The sequence below is a fragment of the Olea europaea genome, chromosome 12 (genome assembly GCF_002742605.1).
Source record: "Olea europaea var. sylvestris chromosome 12, O_europaea_v1, whole genome shotgun sequence".
Classification (NCBI taxonomy): domain Eukaryota; kingdom Viridiplantae; phylum Streptophyta; class Magnoliopsida; order Lamiales; family Oleaceae; genus Olea; species Olea europaea.
The window spans coordinates 16,810,929-16,829,793 of NC_036248.1; the positions used below are offsets into that span (position 1 = coordinate 16,810,929).

General features: G+C 29.9%; 2 protein-coding genes across 2 annotated transcripts; one reads left to right on the forward strand and one right to left on the reverse strand.

The window, feature by feature from the left end:
- Positions 1-3,262: 3,262 nt before the first annotated feature.
- Positions 3,263-3,923, reverse strand: LOC111405901. The gene has a single exon (XM_023034998.1). The coding sequence runs from the start codon at positions 3,772-3,774 to the stop codon at positions 3,484-3,486; it is 291 nt and encodes a 96-aa protein (XP_022890766.1). The 5' UTR covers positions 3,775-3,923; the 3' UTR covers positions 3,263-3,483.
- A 10,938-nt stretch (positions 3,924-14,861) lies between these two features.
- On the forward strand, positions 14,862-18,000 carry LOC111405902 (calmodulin-binding receptor-like cytoplasmic kinase 2). The gene is made up of 6 exons (XM_023034999.1): positions 14,862-15,408; positions 15,631-15,854; positions 15,951-16,119; positions 16,509-16,598; positions 16,858-17,156; positions 17,581-18,000. The coding sequence occupies exons 1-6, from the start codon at positions 15,147-15,149 to the stop codon at positions 17,899-17,901; spliced, it is 1,365 nt and encodes a 454-aa protein (XP_022890767.1). The 5' UTR covers positions 14,862-15,146; the 3' UTR covers positions 17,902-18,000.
- The last annotated feature ends 865 nt before the right edge of the window (positions 18,001-18,865 follow it).

The following is an 18,865-nucleotide window of genomic DNA, read 5'->3' on the forward strand; positions in this document are numbered from 1 at the left end:
TTTTTGAGAGAAAAGACATGGGTTTAGCAAATTGTATGATTTGTGCTACGAATACTTTTCGTATGTTCTTGCTCTATCATAAGAGTTTTATACTATAAATGCTCATGTGGAATTGTAATTGTGATCATATAAGTCTTCATAAATGTCCAAAGATTTCATAAGTGCATAAAGAAATATCCAGAGAACCATATCTAGTACGATTAAAAGTTAGGAGATAGAAGTATACTATGATATATACACAATGGTCATGTCATGGATCTAATCAGTAGACATCAATATTATCTTTAGAAAATGCATTGTGATACCTGAATGGTATATTTGTCAGTTATTCTATTTCGTTGTCAAACGAATAACTTGTGATTGTAATAGATATACAATTGTTGACTAAGATGAGAGTCAGTCGAGCATAATTAGTTTTTTGACTTGTGCATTTTTGCTATATAGAGTAGCAAGAAGCATATGTTGTAAATGTATATCTTGGCAGCTAAAGAGATTGTTTGGTATGGATGTATTGAGCACCTAATGATACTGGTTGAGAATATGAGATCCATGATAGTTACGCAACTATCTTATATGTTAAGATCTCAAGTATCAAGATGAAACCAAACAATTAATGATAATTCTATGAGAGCCATTAGCAAAGAAAGTGTCTTTGTGATATATCTACGTAAATGATGATATGTAATAATCATACTCTAAGATGTCTAGAGATATATTTGTTGATAATATAGAATTTCGTAGAATATGATGCTTGGTGTATCAAATAAACTCTTGATTGAGTTTTATGTGCCCATAGATAAATAATTTTGAGTTCATGTGTAATCTAATGTTGGGATTATGAGATAAATGATTTGTATGCACATATAAAGTATGTCAACGGGTTGAGATTGGCTCACTCACATGAGCAATCGCCTCAGACGTTTTGAGATGTACTGAGATGAGACAAAATGATCATGTTGTGTACATGATCCTGTGGCCTTGATAGTGATCATGTTGTGTACATGATCCAATCGCCCTGTTAAGGTATCAAGATGAGATTACAACAAGTAATCGAAATGAATTTTTCTATCCATTAAACCCGTTTAGTAGCCAGATCGAATTCTCAATTTGAGAATGCTTGGAAAATGAATATAAGGAGAACTCAAGTTAGATATCGAGAAATATCTGAACTATGATTTGTTCGATGTATTTAATTTGCAAGATTAGACATACGCCCTGAGAAAGGGAGAAAACATCGTAACACGTGTTTCATACCAAGTGTGCTTTAACGACCAATGAGAAATGAAAGAATTGATCCCTACTTCTTCATTGTGTGAGTCTCTGTTGCACATTTGACCTCACTTATATATACCCTTATAACTTTTGACCGTTTCTCAAAATTTTATTTCAGTGTTACTATTTTAGCATGTTGTCAATAATTATGATTGATTCGGTTTGATGGGACATGTCTAGGAAAGCAGCTGACTTGAAATGAAGGGATTCAAGTAGGAAAGGAAGACTATTTAACTAACACCTCAACTTGTATTCACCGGCTGGACAATTGTGTTAATTATTTGAGTTTTGTGACACAATTGTGAATACAATATAAATGAGAAAGTTGAGTATGCTCTAAAATGAATTGAGGGGTCAGAAATACTCGAACTGGTGTTACAAAATATATCTGGGGTATAGTGAGAAGTATAATACCTCTTCTAGAGCTGCTATATATCCCTAACAGGTGAATAATGTTGTGTGCTCTTAAATTAACTCGCTGGTCGCACGATCCATTTACCTATATGAATTTGGAGATATTGAGATTAATATAATTGATATTATATTATAATCATGTCAAGCTCATCATGTGCGAGTAGGAGATGTTAAAAAAATGGGTCGCCTATGTGAGTTGACCCGATTCGATTTGCATGGAAATGAGTTTTGGAGGAAGGAGTTGAAAATTGAATTTAAAAGTTAACCTCCCCACTTCCAAAAACTCTAATCAACTTCCATTATTCATCTCTCTAAAATGCAAACAAAGGAAATTCGGGTTAAAGGGAGTGGAAGAAAAATACATGAGGAAGAAGACTTGATTTTTGGAATATAACATCTCAAATTGAGTTCTTGGATTGTGACTATCAAATTCCTTCCATTGTGATCGAATGTCTGACCAAGAGGCAGGTACAAGATGGTGTGGAAAGCAAGCGAATCAAAGGCAAGTAATTCAACCTCGATTTTGTGATTTCAAGTAAGTATCACTACTTGGAACTCGGTTATAAGCATGCAAGCACGTTTTACAATTTCTTAGTAAGAATGGGTGCCTAAATAGTAGACACAGGTAAGAAATAAGAGAATATTAAAGATTCGAGCCATAGAATTCCTACAAACTTTTGTTGATACACTAACAGCGCCTAGGGGGTGGTGTTGATGTGATAAGAGACGACCGGCTCCTTCAAAAGCAGATATCAACTAAAGGGTATGCAAAATGGATGATTAATCGGACAAATGCACTCAAAATTCATGCTGGTGTGTGTGAACTAGACTATATCTGGGGTTTATCGACAATGGAACATCGTGGCACCTCTGTGGCATATTAGCATGGAATGACATCATTGATTTAGTTTTTATTAAGGACACACTTCTTACAAATTCTCTTGTTCCTCATGATTCCGGGTTGCAAATGAAGTGGAAAACCTATATGATGCCTTCAGAGTTGCTTGTTCCCATCTAACTCCCCAGTTCTTCAGAACCATCACCAGTGCAGTTGCAGTTGCAGTTGCAGTTGTACGAACCAGCTATGAATTAAGCTCTTTTCACAGATGAAATGTACAGAAAACATTACAAATGTACAGGTGGTAACATTGCATTAGCTGGTTGAACTGTGTTTTCTGTCCAACGTCCAATTAAATCTTGAAAGTTAGCAACCTATCAAAAATACTGTCAATCATTTTTGTACATGTAGCAAAAATTGCTGGGATATACATCTCAGTGAATATATTTATCTCAAAATGAAGCTCCTTGTATAAATAAAATGTATAGAAATCATTACGGATGTACAGATGGCTACACATCATTGGCTAAATTTTTTTGTCCAATAGCCAATTAAATCTCGACAGTTGGCAATCTGTTCGAAAAATTGTTAACCATTTCCGTACATATAGCATGATTGTTTAGCTCTACGTAGTTGAAGAACTATGTATAATTCACCGTGACTATATACAGTCTAATCCTGAGCTTATAATCGGTGACGCAATTCATTTTTTGACAGTTTTCACAGGTGGTAAGAGTATTGATGAAGAAGAAGCTGCACGCAAAGCCACTTATAGAAACTTATATTAAATACATGGAGGCAGATAGATTTATATAGGTTTAAAATTTTGGAATGTTGTAGTTGAACATCAAATTAAGTGTACAATTTCAAAGTCAAATGTGCAACTGAATTATGAAAAGAAAATTTAATTTTAAAAAAGATAACAAACTGACAGACAGATGAGTAGAAATCATCCCATTTCATTTCTTGGCAAAGAGGCCACCAAGCCCAAAACCACCATCTCCACCATTTTTCTTCTTTGGCGGAACTGCGACGGAGTTTTTGGCGGTGCTGCCATTCTTCGCTTCCACCTTCTTCAAGATTGGATCAGTCTCATAGAACTGGTCTTGTTTCTGTAATGCCCCAATGATCCAATCTAGCGGTCCCTTCTCCTCACTGCCACCGCCGGATGACTTAGCCGCCGTGGCTGCAGTTCTTACTCTTCTTTGGGTGGCGACTATCGGAGTAAAGAATAAGTTCAAAGAAGCCATCTTGGTAGTCCTCTTCTCTGTTTTGTGTGGTATTACAATCTCCAATTGACTGAATTAGAGCTGTTATAAATTGTGCAAGAGAAATGCTTATGTTTTGGGCACGCACTCTCCACAAGTATATTATCTTCGTTTTTCTCCTTTTTTTCTTTTCTTATTTTTATTTGCAGGAATTTTCATAGATGGTAAATCTCATCCAATAAATGATCATCTTGGAAGGATAAGGCTTCAAGTTTGACACGTGGCAGAACTTCCCCCATGACTCATTACTGATTTATTTAGACCGGACATTCATTTACTCCTTTAATCCCAAAAAAATATGTCAGATTACCCTTTTCGTCCATCCTAAATTATAGGTTTCTTTTTTTATTAAAAGTATATATGTTTTTTTGGTAGAAACAAGTCTTATCTTTATGGGACGAAGGAAGTAACATTTTAGACATGACTCCAATATCAATATATGAACTATGCCAAAAATATGTGAACTATGGCTAAGGAAAAATGGATACGATAAATATTTTGTTGGAAAAATTGGTTTTAATTAGTTGGTTTGACCAACTTTTGACCAATTAATTTAGTGGGTCCCGTTAATCGGAAATAAGATTTCTTTGACCAAATGTGTTCTACTCCACGATTAGATTAATATGGTATATTTATTTTCTCAAAACCAATTTAGGGTGAATGAGAAATTAAGGCCAAAAAATGCCCACTTGATGTTGAAATAAAATAGGTGGGAAATTGGAAAATACCAATCCCACATAGGAAAACTAGAAGGATATAAACCACCTTATATAGTTCAAATTTGGGATTTGGGTTTGGACCCCAAGGGGTACCAATAGTCTTTGAATGGTCACGAGTCGTGGATCTTGGGCTTGGGCCAATCTGATATATATTTTTTGGTAAAATAACATTTAATTATATTATTTTATTATTATAATAATAATAATATATTTTATGTTATTAATTTTTTTTCCTTCCCCGAATTTTCTGCGTGTGACACGTGGTACGGTACTTCTAGAATTTAGCCGGTTGACTGTCGAAGTGGCGATTGACTGTCCAAGTGACGGTTGACTGTCCAAAGTGGCGGTTAACTGTCCAAACAGTTTGTGTCTTTTGGACACAACTTTTCGGCAGTTGTGTCTGTTGGGACACAACCTTTCAACATTTATAAATAGGCTCCCATACCCCGATTTTTATTCATTTCAAAAATCAGAATTGATTTTCTACTCTCCCGAAATTATCCCTTTGTCCTTGCATAATTTCTGTTTTATAATTCAGTCCTCGAAAATTACTTTTCGTGCATTTCAGTCTTCTAGTGTGTGTGGAGAGATCTAAACTTTACGGGTTCGTCGGGTCTTGTAATTTGGAGTACTACTATTACAAGACGAAGTCGTTGTATCTTGGGAAACGAGTGCTGCAATACCGTTAGTACCAGTGCGAGGCATTATCGTTTTAAGGAGAAAGAGTCGAACTCTTGCCTCGACCGTTCAAAACCATCCAAACGTCGTTACTATGCCCAAATATAAATTACGGTAACACTATTCTTTGCTATTATTTTTCAACATATTTGTAGTGAGTTAAAATAAACTTTTGGGAATAAAGGGCCTTGGCCTCACAATTATGAAAGTTGGTCGATTTTTCTTGATTATAAATTTTATTGGCGTCGTTATAGCCCTGTAAAATGAGAGAAGCATTTTGGCAGTCTCCATCATCAACTTCCTTCCCAAAATTGCCATATTTTATGATTGATGATGGCGTAGATCTCCATTGAAGGTGGTGATAAGTGGCTGAGAGACTCGCAATAGTGGCTTGACTATGGCGAAATACATGGAAATAGCCTTTAAAAGATGGCCACTTTTTCAAAATGACATTTGGTCAATTTACATACCAAAAATGCCCTTCATTTGGCTATTACATAATAAGACACTATAATATAGAAATCCTCTATTTGAGTCCTTAAAATTAAATATTGTTGAAATTTGATAGTTTTTATTTGATTTATTTGATTAATACTTTTAATTTGATTTATTTGATTTTTCTTCGCTCTAAGTAGCCCCCTCTCTTATTGGTATCAGAGCCATAGAGATTATGAGAAAACTTATAAAAAATAGATTACTTGAAGAGGTAAAAATCTTTAAATTTAAATTAACACTTAGATTTTATATAAGTTTAATAAATAACAGATTAACTATTAGAAAATTAAAGGAATATTTAGATTATATATCTTTAAAATAATAATTGATTACAATACACAAATATTTACATCTTGATAAAAGCATAGAGATCATGAAAATTAAAATAAAAATAAAAAGATAATTATTGGCGTTTAAAAGAAGAGAGAGGAAGTTATATATTTTTAAAACCTATTCATAATAGATTAAAAATAATGACACTAACAATAATTAAAGAGTTGCCTAGAGAAATAAATGAACAAATATTAGAAAAATTAATAATAGAAAAAATAAAGGATATATATACATATGAAAAAATTATTAATATATATGAAGATGAAGAAAATAATTTATATTACAAAGAAAAGTATGAGTACAAGTGATAATACACATTTAAAATTGAATAAATTACTTATAAAAATGAAAAAAATACAAGAGGAAATACGAAATATAATGTTAATACCAAAAGGAATGAGAATATCAAATAATAGACAATTAATAAAATTAAAATGTGAAAGATTAAGACTTGAGAGTAGATATTTTACTATAGTAAAAGAAGAATTAGTATATCCAGATATAACTGAGAGAATATTTGAAAAAATAATAGATAAAAATGAAGATAAAAGATGCAAATTAACCTATAAGTTAAAAATAAGAAAAAATTAAGATGTCAATAAGTGAATATATGGAAGAATTAAAATCATTAATAAAAATGTTAATAAATGATGTACAAGAATTAAGAAATGAAATAAAAGAAACAAAAAACAATATAAATATATTAAAAATTGAAATTAGAGAATTAAAAGAAAATAATAAAAATAAGGATAAGAAAATAGACAAAAAAACTTATAGAAAAAGAAATGACTCGAACAGGAAAGAAACATATAAAAAAAGGAAATATAGTAATAGAAATAGGAAGTATAGATGATGAATTTAGAAAAAAAAATATTACCATAAATATTAGAAGAGAAAGAAAAATCTAGAGAAAAATCATTAGGAAAATTAAAAGTAGAAAAAAAAGATAAAAAATGAATGAAAAATTAGATTTATTAATAGAAAATTTTGATCAATTAAGTTTAACTGATATAAGTGAATACAATTTTTAATAAATACTGGAGGAAAACTTAATCCAGCAGGAACCTCTAAACATGAATTATATGATACAGATAAAAGTTATGCACCTATATATAATAAATCATATAGACAATTCTATGATAAAGTAAGAAGTAGACAACCACATAAAGAAAATAAATATAAAGATAGATTTGATTTAAATGATAATTATGATAAACCAATTAATCATGAATGAACAAAACTAGATTTAAATTGTAAAATAGATACTAAAAAACTTTATTAATTTGGGCAGATTCAATGATACTATTATTTTTATATAATAAAGATGACATGTGGGAAAGTACTGAAAGAATAATAGATTTCTTAATAGCATCATTTGAAGGAGATGTTAGAAATTGATGGGAATGAATAAGCAATGATACAAAAACATTAATAAAAAGAAATGTACAAATAGAAATAATAAAGTCAGATAGACAAGGTATAGAAAAGTTAATAGAGTATATTTCAAATGAATTTTTAGGAGAAAATTGGATAAGAAATTCTGAAAAAGAATCAATAAGAGAAAAAAATAATGCTAGAATAAAATTAATAAATTTAACAATATGTAATATGTGTAAAATTAAAAAATATACTTGTGACTTTAAATATTACTATTATGTTCAATTTTATAGTAATGAAAACCAAGAAGTATACCAAGACATGTACTATAATAAGTTACTAGGTTCATGGGGAATATATTTTAAAATGAAATTTGAAAAATATGTTAGAGATAATATTCGAATACCTAGAACTTTAGGCTCAAGAATAAAAAATTTATTTGAAAAACTTGCATATATATGTCAACAAAGACAATTAATGAAAAAATCAGAAAAATTAACTAAAATATGTTGTGAAGATATGGAAACCCCTGGGGATGTAATCCTAAAAAAAATTAATAAAAGAAAGTATAAAAATAAAAAATTTAAAAAATTTAGGAATTTTAATAAAAAAATATATAAAACCTAGAAAAAGATATTATAAAAGAAAAAATAACTCATATAATCAACAAAAGAATAAAAAAAAAAATAAAAGTCAATGTAAATGTTGAAATTGTGGAGAAATGTGTCATATAAGCCCTGATTGTGATAAAAAAAAAAGTTAGAATATCACAAAAGAATATTTAGAAATAAAAGATGAATTAAGTGAAATATAAGATATTGAAGAATACTATAATCAAGAAATATATATAAGTGAAACAGATGATGAATCAGGATCTAAATAGAGAAATTGAGGAAATGGAAAGTAATAATATAAATATACAAGAATATGAAAGAATAGAAGGATATGGTTTAAGAGTCACTTTTAATAATAACAAGTTTCGAAAATTACAAAAATTATCTTTAGACTTAAAAATAGGAAAATGGGAAGTCTTTTATAAATTTTGGAAAAGAGAAAGAATAGCAATAAATAAATATTACAAAATAGAAAAAATTATAAATGTAAGAACAATTTATGGACAATATAAATTAAATCTTTTAACAAAAAATACAGTTGAAAAACTATTAACAAAGATTAGTAAAAAATAAAGTGAAAAAATCCAATATATTTATTTAGTAAGAATACAAATAATGTTTAAATCACTATTTAGAGAAGGGATAGCCTCACCCTTAACTATAACTTTACATGATGGAAAAATAATAAATTTAGAAGATAGTCATTTAGAAATAGTAAAAAGAAATTTAGCATATCAAAAAAATTATGTTTACGTGTTATTCAAAATATTGTGTATCATTAAAAGATATAAACTTTAATGAAAATTTAGGACTACATTTTAATTTTCATAGAGATGATATCGTGCAACCAGGTGATCAAATTATGACTATAGAATATAGACCTTTAGAAACATTTACTAATTCTAATTATGGGAATATTTATTCTAATAAACCATATATTGAAGTTCATAAAGAATGTAAAGATATTAGTAAAATAATATAATCAAATAAACAAATAAGTTTAATTTCAGAAGAATATGAATTTAGCATAAAAAAAGTAAATCTGAAATAACAGAATTAAATGAAGGAGGATGTTCTAATAATATAATATTTAAGGATGAAAAATTAATTAAAAAATCAAAAAGTTTTAAAATACCTAATAAAAATCAGTTAGAAGAAATCAACAAAATAAAAGAAGTAAAACTATATATGAATGCTGGAAATACGAAAATAGAAGGAGAATATTATAATGGAAGAGAATATATAAATGGACCAAATATATTGATAGACACAGAAGCTAGTGAATGTCATATAACTTCGATTAGAAATAAATGTTTAATAACTCATAAAATTGAGCATTATAAGTATGTAAATTTTGATGGACGTGTACATATTACAGATTTAAAAGTTAAGGCACCAATAAAAATAGGAGGAATAGATCTTTTAGTACCATGTTACATAGATAAGAGTATGGATATAAACCCCCATATACTTTTAGAAATGAATTTTCTAAATGGATTAGAAGATTATAGTATAAAAAGAGAGATTATATATTGTTCATAATGGACAAACTACATTATGTAAAAAGAATTAGATGAATAATCAGATAAGTTTTCCATTAGCTGTGTATATACAAATTACTATTGTAGAAATAAATATAACAACTTGTGTTTCAATAGATACATGAAGTGATATAACAATATTTAAAAAAATTTTAATAAAATTATGGAATGATAATAGTAATATAAAAATAACTGAAATTACAGGAGAAAGTATTCAAACAATTAATAGTGCTTATAAAGTTAGTATAATTCTTGGAAGTAAACAAGTAACAATAAATAAAATTTATAAATATGATAAATGAGAATGTGATACATTATTAGGAAATAACTTCATACAATAATTTCAATATTATAAACAAAATAATTATATGATAATGCTACAAACATCTTGTGGACACTTATTAAATTTTTTTAGAGAATTTAAACCTTATAGAGTTCAGTCAGCCTAACGTGGTGATAAATGGGAGAAAAAACTAAACATATAAAATGAAATAAAAAAATAAAAGAATATTATATAAAAAAGTTCTAAAAATAGGAATAAAAATGAATATAGAAAAAATCATTGAACAACTAGAAAATATTTATGGAGAAAATCCATTATTATTTTAGAAACCACGTCACCCAAAAGTCAAAATAGAATTAACAGAAAATGTTATAATAAGAGTCAGACCAATGATGTATAATATAGAAGATACACAAGAATTTAAAAATCAAATAAAAGAATTGTTAGAACAAAAACTTCTTCGACCTACTAATGGACCTCATAATAGTCCAGCCTTTATATTTATGAAACATTCTGAACAAGTTAGAGGAAAAGTTAGGATGGTCATAAATTATAAAGAATTAAACAAATATACTAAATTTGATGGTTAAACCTTGCAAAAGGAAAACAATATTATTCTAAATTTGATTGTAAATCAGGATTTTGGCAAATAAAAATGGAAAAAGATAGTATACAATATACTGTATTTAACACATCTCAAGAAAAATATGAATGGTTAGTTATGTCATTTGGTCCAAAAAATGCACCACAAATATAACAATAAAAGATGGATAATATATTTAAAAGGTTTAATGAATTTCTAATTGTTTATATAGATGATATATTAATATGTTCTAATAGTAAAGAAAAATATAGAAATTATTTAATCCAATTTATTAACGAATGTAAAAAAGAATGAATTGTACTATCTAAAAAGAAATCTATAATAGAAAAATAAGAGATAGATTTTCTTGAATTATCAATAGATAAAAGAGGGATAAAATTACAGACTCATATATCCAAAAAAGATAGAAAGTTTTCTAGATAAATTAGAATCCAAAGAACAAATAAATTTTTTTTTAGAATGTTTAAATTGTGCAAAAGGATTTATTGAAAATATTTCTAAAAAAAGACATAAAATCCAAATTTTACTTAAAAAAAATAAATACTAAAGGATGGAATGAAAAACATATAGAAATAGTTAAATCATTAAAAGAAGAATGCAAAAATTTACTAAAATTAAGATTACCAAATGAAAAAGATAATTATCGTTGATACTGATGCGTCAGATAAATATTGGACAACAATATAAAAACAGATCTAAATGAAATTTGTAGATATTCAAGTGGAACCTTTAACCAAACAAAAATAAATTATACTACTCATGAGAAATAGTTACTACCAATTATTAGAGGAATAAAGAAATTCTCATTATTTTTATTATCCGATAAATTTACTATTGAAACTGATAATTCTCAAGTTGCAGGATTAGTCAGGAATAAACTATCATCAGAACCTCAATACAGAAGGCTCCATAGATGGCAAGCTTATTTAACATTTTATAATTTTGATATAGTCCATATTAAAGAAGTTAATAATTTTCATGCAGATTTTTTCAGTAGAAACATAGAATTTGCCGATGGATAAAACCAAGGTCATGAAATTATACCAATATATCCTACATATACAACAAATGACAGATATTCTTAAAGAAGAATTTGAATATATAAACTCTGGAGCAATCTAGATCTAAGAGATGTTCAACTTAAATATAAAAATACTGTTGAATATCACTATTGAGCATCATAAATATGCCATAGAACTCAAAAATCAAGTTGATGCTATTGCAGCACAATTAAAAGATATATTATCCGAGACAGATATACCAAAGAGCTCAGAAATGAATTTTCCAAATTAATACCAAACAGGGACAGTTGGAAGCAGCAGTGAACCCAAACGTGACAACATACCAACTGATAATAAAAGAGATTCCATTTGAGTATCATCAACCAAAAAAGTTATGATACATGGTGATAAAAGAGATACCAAAACAATCAGCATCATAGACCAAGAAGATAAAATCCCTTTAGATCCAAAAGAAGAAAAATATGCCGAAATAGTCAAAATTGCTTATGAAATAAAAATGAGTGATTCATATTTCATCTCTCCGAAAAATAATGTTTATCCCAGAATAACAACTATGGAAGGAGGAGACTCTTCATTTATAAAAATTATGGCAGATTATGAATTCATGGATTTAATTTATTCGGGAAAAGATTTGATTGAAATTTCGAATTTGATGACATATTCATAAAAGAAGTATCCAGATTTGTCGAGGGATGAAAAATATATTTGAAATTTTATTCAATAAGTCCAGAATATGATGGAGTTGTTTACTATCCATTTGAACATATAATCTCAATTGGATATGTTGCAGTCAATTTTTAAATAGATGTTACAGAAAATAATAGAAAAATTTTGATAGTGACAAAATCATGGATCAAACATAGAAGAGCACTTGGAATTAAAGCCATCTACAACATTGCCAAAAATTTGTTTGATAAAAAATTTCCATGCTTGTGCCAATATGAAACTTGGAAGCTGGTATCCAATTGAGGATATGGAAAATCAGAAATTTTAAAGGACTATATTACAAAATTCGATATATATCAATTTCCAGGATGTCCTACCACTATAAAAGAGTCTTGTCAGCTAAGGGAGTGCCCCAACTGCATGTGAAGACATTGAAAAAAAAAAGAGCAATAATAGAAAAAGATACTCTTTGGATAAAAAGTTGAAACAGCATGTGAAGATGTAAGTCCAAGGAGGAAAATAATAGAGAGACAAGTGTGTCTTTGCTGATATATTCAATAATGTAATAGAATCTCATAAACTTGTATAAATAGAGATATTGTTAGATATAGAGATCATCTCACCTTATCTTGAAATCTCGAGTTGTAAGCAATAGTTACTCTTAAAACTATTCCCAGTTTGAAAAATCAGTTTTTCTGGAAATCCCTTTGTACCAAATAGAAGTCTTGTATAAATTCTGATAGAAATAAAAACTCCAATATTTTGATATGAATATGAGTTTCTAAATCTTTATTCCCATAAATTTTTGAAGAATCTGATAAAAAGTTTCCTTCTTATTTTAGCAAAAAAGAATGTTTTTCTTTAACAGAAGTCTAGAATTTTATTCTTTAGAAATTGATACAGTGAGAACAAGTAGTTGAAATAGTAACAATTTCGTGAAGGTAGGAGGCCGTTGAAAGAAGCAGTTTACAGATTCAGATTTTGAAGGTAACTCGTTCTAAAAATAAAAATCCAGGTCAAACCTAATGTAAAACTATTAAACTTTTGCTAAAATTAGAATGAATCTTTTTAAGATTTTAAAGAATCGTAGGGATTAATCAATGATTATTTGTATAAATAAATGTCAGGATATACAATTGAAGGATGAGATAATCTATTAGAAAGAATGTTAGGAAAAATAAAGAATATTATTTATGAATTAGAAAATATAAATCTACCATTTGAAGGATATTGTATTTTAATTAGAAATTATGAAATATATGTTGCAGATTATTCTTATTTATTAGATCATAGAATGATTTATATTCAAAATAGAAGATAAAATATTTAAAAGATTATGATATATGTTGCAATATAGAAATAATTATTTCATTAAGGATAATATAAACATTTCAATAAAAAGGAATAGTGATAGGCCAAATAGAAAAATGTCTCCTTAACTATGTCTCCCATTGTGAATTCGATGTAAAAATTAGTATACAAAGGAGATGGATATAGGAAATAAGCTTAAGAATGAAAAACATGCATCAAAGTTTTACTCGTGATTTTGCCTCCTTTTATAGAACCTCATTTTGATGATGTGGCTTCAAAGCTATTGGACATGTGTGGATATTTGCTCTTAGGATTTTGCCATTTGTATATCACATTTTGCCACCTATGTTTGCAAAAAAATCATTGAGCGCATTTTTTTTTTATGTCCAATAATAGAATGTCTCACTTGAATGTGACATTCTGTCAAGAAAAATGTCACAGAGCATGATTGTTGCTCTTATTTATTATAGGCGTAAAATAAGACACTGCCAATAGTCACCATATTCATAATAATGGTTGTTCGAAGATACTTAATTAGGATAAGTATGTCAATTGCGTAGGTCGTCCTACCTCAAATTCTCACCAATTAATAGCTTGGACTTAAATTGGCATGCATGACTAAGTGACTTCCCTACTAAATAATAGCCATCAATCGACCATCACACCCATTGTAAGTAAATGCTAGATGTTGACCTAATGTGAGTCACAAGCATCAATCATATCAAAAATAAGTCACTTGATATTGGTATGTGGATCATTATTGGGCTAGTAAAAAACATAGTTTATCAGATCACTTATTAAAAATAAAAGTAAAAAATAAAAAAACCTTCTTGTTTTAGTGCAGCAAATAAAAAAAAAATAATAAAAAATGGTCATGCTAATAATAGGTAAATACCATATTTCCCCTTTATTATTATTCTTGAAACGATCACTATCTTGCTAAACAAAATATAAATATATTGAAGATTTGGTTGCATAATGTAAATTGAAACAGCTTGGTTCGACATATTCTTGAGACGATTATTCCTTCTTTTAGTCATTAGCATGCCTGATGACAACATTTTCTAGCGGCTCATTAATGTTATAGATTGAGTTCTACTAATTTTTTCAAAAAAATATTAGTCAATTTCCAAAAAGAAAATAAATAAATAAATAAAAAAACAATAGGCTTCAACATTAACCTTAATTAAGACCTCTAGAAATTAGTCACTACTTTCAAAGATTTGCTAATATGTTAATTTTGCTTTTACTTAAAATTGTATATAGTTGAATCCGATGGAATAATTTGCAGTAAAATGTATAAAAGAATAATAAGAAATTGCATACATGTTTGAATTATAAAAATACTTCCCTTTCGCATTCAGTTTGAACATTTCAGCCAAATATATGTATATTTGCTTTTCATTGACGCGAAGTAATTTACTTATTTGCTAGTTCAAAAATTATGTTCTGAGGAATCTGTGTGCTACGATATTTTGATTAACAAGAGCAAATAATAAGAAAAAGTTGAATTAGTCCAAGTTTGACAACATGGAAAATGAATTATAATCAGACACACCAGTTTCTTCTGGGATTAAGGTTCCTTCCTACTAATTTAGAAGTTTTTTTCTCAAATACAAAGAAATGGTTCAAACTACAGCTAAAGATCGTAGTTCTTGAATGAGAAATATTAAAGATTCCGAACGTAGCCGAAGATTTGAGCAGCTTGCAGATGAAGAAAATGGACAGCCCTCTCGTCATTCGCCGTCGCCAAAATAGAAAACAGAATCCTACTTTGGATGACTATATAAGCGGAAAATACAATAATCAGAAGCATCGGAAGTACTTTTCTGGGTTAAATGATTACATCAAAACCGCAGCAAGAAAAGTGGGACGTTTCTTTTCTGCATTTTTATTTCGGGAAAAGACAGAAAACTCCACTGGAGATCAAGTTGAATCAAATAAAACACACTGTCACAGTGAAGAAATTTCGTGTAAGTTCACTCGACATCTCTACTCGATAAAATTAATTTCTGTATATATCTTCTGTAAAACAGCCCAATGTTGATAATTGAGTTATGTGGCTTTAAAAATAAATAAAATTTCTATATAATATCTTCAGATCAGATCAGATCAGCATCTGTTCTAGTCTCTGCTAAGCCATCATGTAACTGGTTTTTTATATCAAATGTTATTCTGGTGAATTATTATTTCAGCTTCAAGTCAGAGAAGGTATTCATCAAGACATAGGCGTTCCAGTTCTTATGCATCTTCAGAAATTGAAACAGGCTATTTAAGAATCAAATTATCGTTAGAAGGAATATATAAAGCCACCAGAAATTTCTCCCCAGCAAATAAAATCGGGGAGGGAGGGTTCGGAACTGTTTACAAGGCACAACTCGAGAATGGACTCACTGTCGCCGTAAAACGTGCTAAAGTGGTGAGAAATGTTTACGAAGTATCCATGTTTGGTACATTAAACGAGACATGTCCAATTTAGTTAAAAAAGCACATAACAAATGTTATGTTTTGACAGGATAAATATAACCCGAATATGTCAGAGGAGTTCAAAAATGAAATTCTTGCCTTATCAAAGATTGAGCATATAAATTTAGTAAGGCTTCATGGGTATGTGGAGCATGCAGCAGAGAGGATTGTAGTTGTGGAATATGTGAGCAATGGAACACTCCGGGAACATTTGGACGGTAGGTCTAATGATACCTTAAAAATGCACTTCAATGAAAGTTCTTAGCTTCCTGGTATCCATTACTCTGATTATGTGAAGTGGACAAACCTCGATATAATGTTGTACAGCATGTGTATGGCCAAGCCAAGAAAAGATTAAGAGATACGCTACATGTACAGCCAGAATGCTAAGTGTCAAAATTTCATTGGATTTTGCACAAAAGACAGATTTAAAACAGCCAATCATAATCCACCATATCAGCATCTGGCAATTTTCCCTGTACAAACAACTTTGTACAAAGATTAATATCTTGATTGAGTGGTCTCCGTTGGAGAATATACCTTAAATTACCTCAAACACTTGGATAAAAAATAGATTATTCTATCACCTCACAAATTTGTGGTGCAGGGAAACGAGGAAATGGGCTTGACATCACAGAACGTTTGGATATTGCCACTGATATAGCTCATGCAATTACCTATCTACACGCATACACAGGCAAGCTGATAAGTTTTAATCATTACAGAGAATGTTTTGTACATTGGATTAGGCAAGATGGGCGAGAACAACATATAAATATTGTCCAATACGTTTGTGTTATTTCAAAAATTCAAGTAGCTCTTACCAGAAGAGAGTCTGTTTTTGGGGAATAAGAAGTAATAACACTTTTTGTTCTCGTCTCCAATTGTGTCCAGTTATGTCGAGTCCATAACATCAAGATATATCAATAAAGTTGATCAATCTATTTACATTGCAGATCCTCCAATCATCCACCGGGACATAAAAGCTTCAAACGTACTTATCACAGATAAACTACGTGCAAAAGTGGCGGACTTTGGGTTCGCGAGGTTAGGTGTTGAAGATCCTAGGGTCACTCACATTTCCACACAGGTAAAAGGAACTGCTGGTTATTTGGATCCTGAATACGTCAGGACGTATCAGCTTACTGAAAAGAGCGATGTTTACTCCTTCGGCGTGTTACTTGTGGAGATAATCACGGGAAGAAATCCCATTGAATCAAAGAGAAGGCCTGATGAGAGAATAACCACAAGATGGGTAAGTTTATGGAAATATCATCAAACTCACTGCTTCTGAACATGAATTATAGAAGAAAATAAGATTCGAGAATATTGTTAAAGGATAAATCCCACGTCGAATAAAGATGAAAATATAAAGGGTTTAAACTATTTTTAATAAAGTTGACATTTTAAGATGGAATCTCCAATCTTAATGTGGTATCATAGTCTATTAAGTCCCAACGGATAATTCGATCTGATTAAAACTCAAAAATGTGCATATGGATTTCAAATCAAACGAGACATCATCTTGCGAGACATGTTAAGGGATAAATCCCACGTCGAATAAAGATGAAAATATAGATCAATTTGTAGTGTTTGGACAGTTGTACAGGATTCATGCACGATCGATTATCTTGCATAGTTTCTATTCATAAAGCTGCAGTGTGTTAATTTCTATTCAGGCATTGAGGAGATTAAAAGACGGTGAAGCCGTTGTAGCAATGGATCCAAATTTGAGAAGAAATGGAGGATCAATTCAGGCAGTTGAAAAGGTGCTGAAACTAGCTAGGCAATGCCTTGCTCCTTCGAGACAATCAAGACCCTCTATGAGGATATGTGCAGAGATATTGTGGGGAATTCGAAAAGAATTGAGGGAAATCAGTAGCCTTTCCAGTGCTGCTTCTTTCCACTCTGGAAATCTCATTGAAACGCACCATACAAAGAGTCGCCAGAATTTGTTTGGGATTGAAGGCAGTGACAGCTTAATGTTTGTTTCTCTATGAGCATGTGTATGTATCATGAATAAATCGACATTATTTGTACTGGATCGAATCTTCGTAATGATAAATATATCATAAATCACCATCCTCCGACTTTAAGCATAGCAGGATTCTTTCCTAGATAACTGTAGATTAAACGGCATGTTTGGTTCTCATTATTTTAACTTTTTTCTCCCTCGAAACAGCCCAATTCCATCCAACCCTAGATTTCTACGAGCTGTTAGTTTTGGTGCAAAATTTGTCTCGGGTGACGCATGTCGGTGGACCTAACCCAAATGCATTATTTGGATAAAATAATTCCATAGGCATAGGAAATTATTAACACGAATGGTACAGATGCTGCGCTCAAAACACGTGTATGATGCATTTTCTGTGTTTGTTGTGTAAAAAATCAATGAAAAACTACCTCATATCTCCCTTTAAGAATTCTATCAAATTTTTTATGTACTTGTAGCAAAACTAATTTGGATAGGAGTGGGTAAGTGAAGTAAAGAAGTCAATCGTCTGTTTTTATCGTTTCTCTCTTATAAAATTATGCTAGTTTAGTTGATATTAAAATCAAAACTTTAGCAACTTTTAATAAAAATTGATGAAATATATTGTTGAAAAGTTGTAAACCTTATGAAACGTATGATTGAAATTAATTATTGATTTTGACTTAAAGGGTAAATGGGCATTTTTAAGTGATACCAAAATGAAAGGTTCAGGACATGAATGCTCCTTTTCATAGCTCGGGAACCAAAGTGCAACAGGTGCCAAAGGTTGGGGACCTCTGCTGCTAAATATAAACAGAAGATGGATGTGTTCTTGCTTACCAAAACTTAAAATCAGATTCTATAGTTTAAACTTCAACGTTCTTGACCTGTAATGAAGATAAGTGAAGTTAATCAGACAACCAATGAAGTTGATTTAATCTGGCTGGATGTCCGGATTGGAAAGGGGAAAAAAGGCCTAATACAATTAACAA

Coding starts and splice junctions, on each gene's coding strand:
- LOC111405902 (XM_023034999.1), top strand. CDS start 15,147: ATGAAGAAAATGGACAGCCCTCTCGTCATTCGCCGTCGCCAAAATAGA. Junction 15,409..15,630: donor TCACAGTGAAGAAATTTCGT/GTAAGTTCACTC, acceptor TTATTATTTCAG/CTTCAAGTCAGAGAAGGTAT. Junction 15,855..15,950: donor CCGTAAAACGTGCTAAAGTG/GTGAGAAATGTT, acceptor ATGTTTTGACAG/GATAAATATAACCCGAATAT.
- LOC111405901 (XM_023034998.1), bottom strand. CDS start 3,774: ATGGCTTCTTTGAACTTATTCTTTACTCCGATAGTCGCCACCCAAAGA.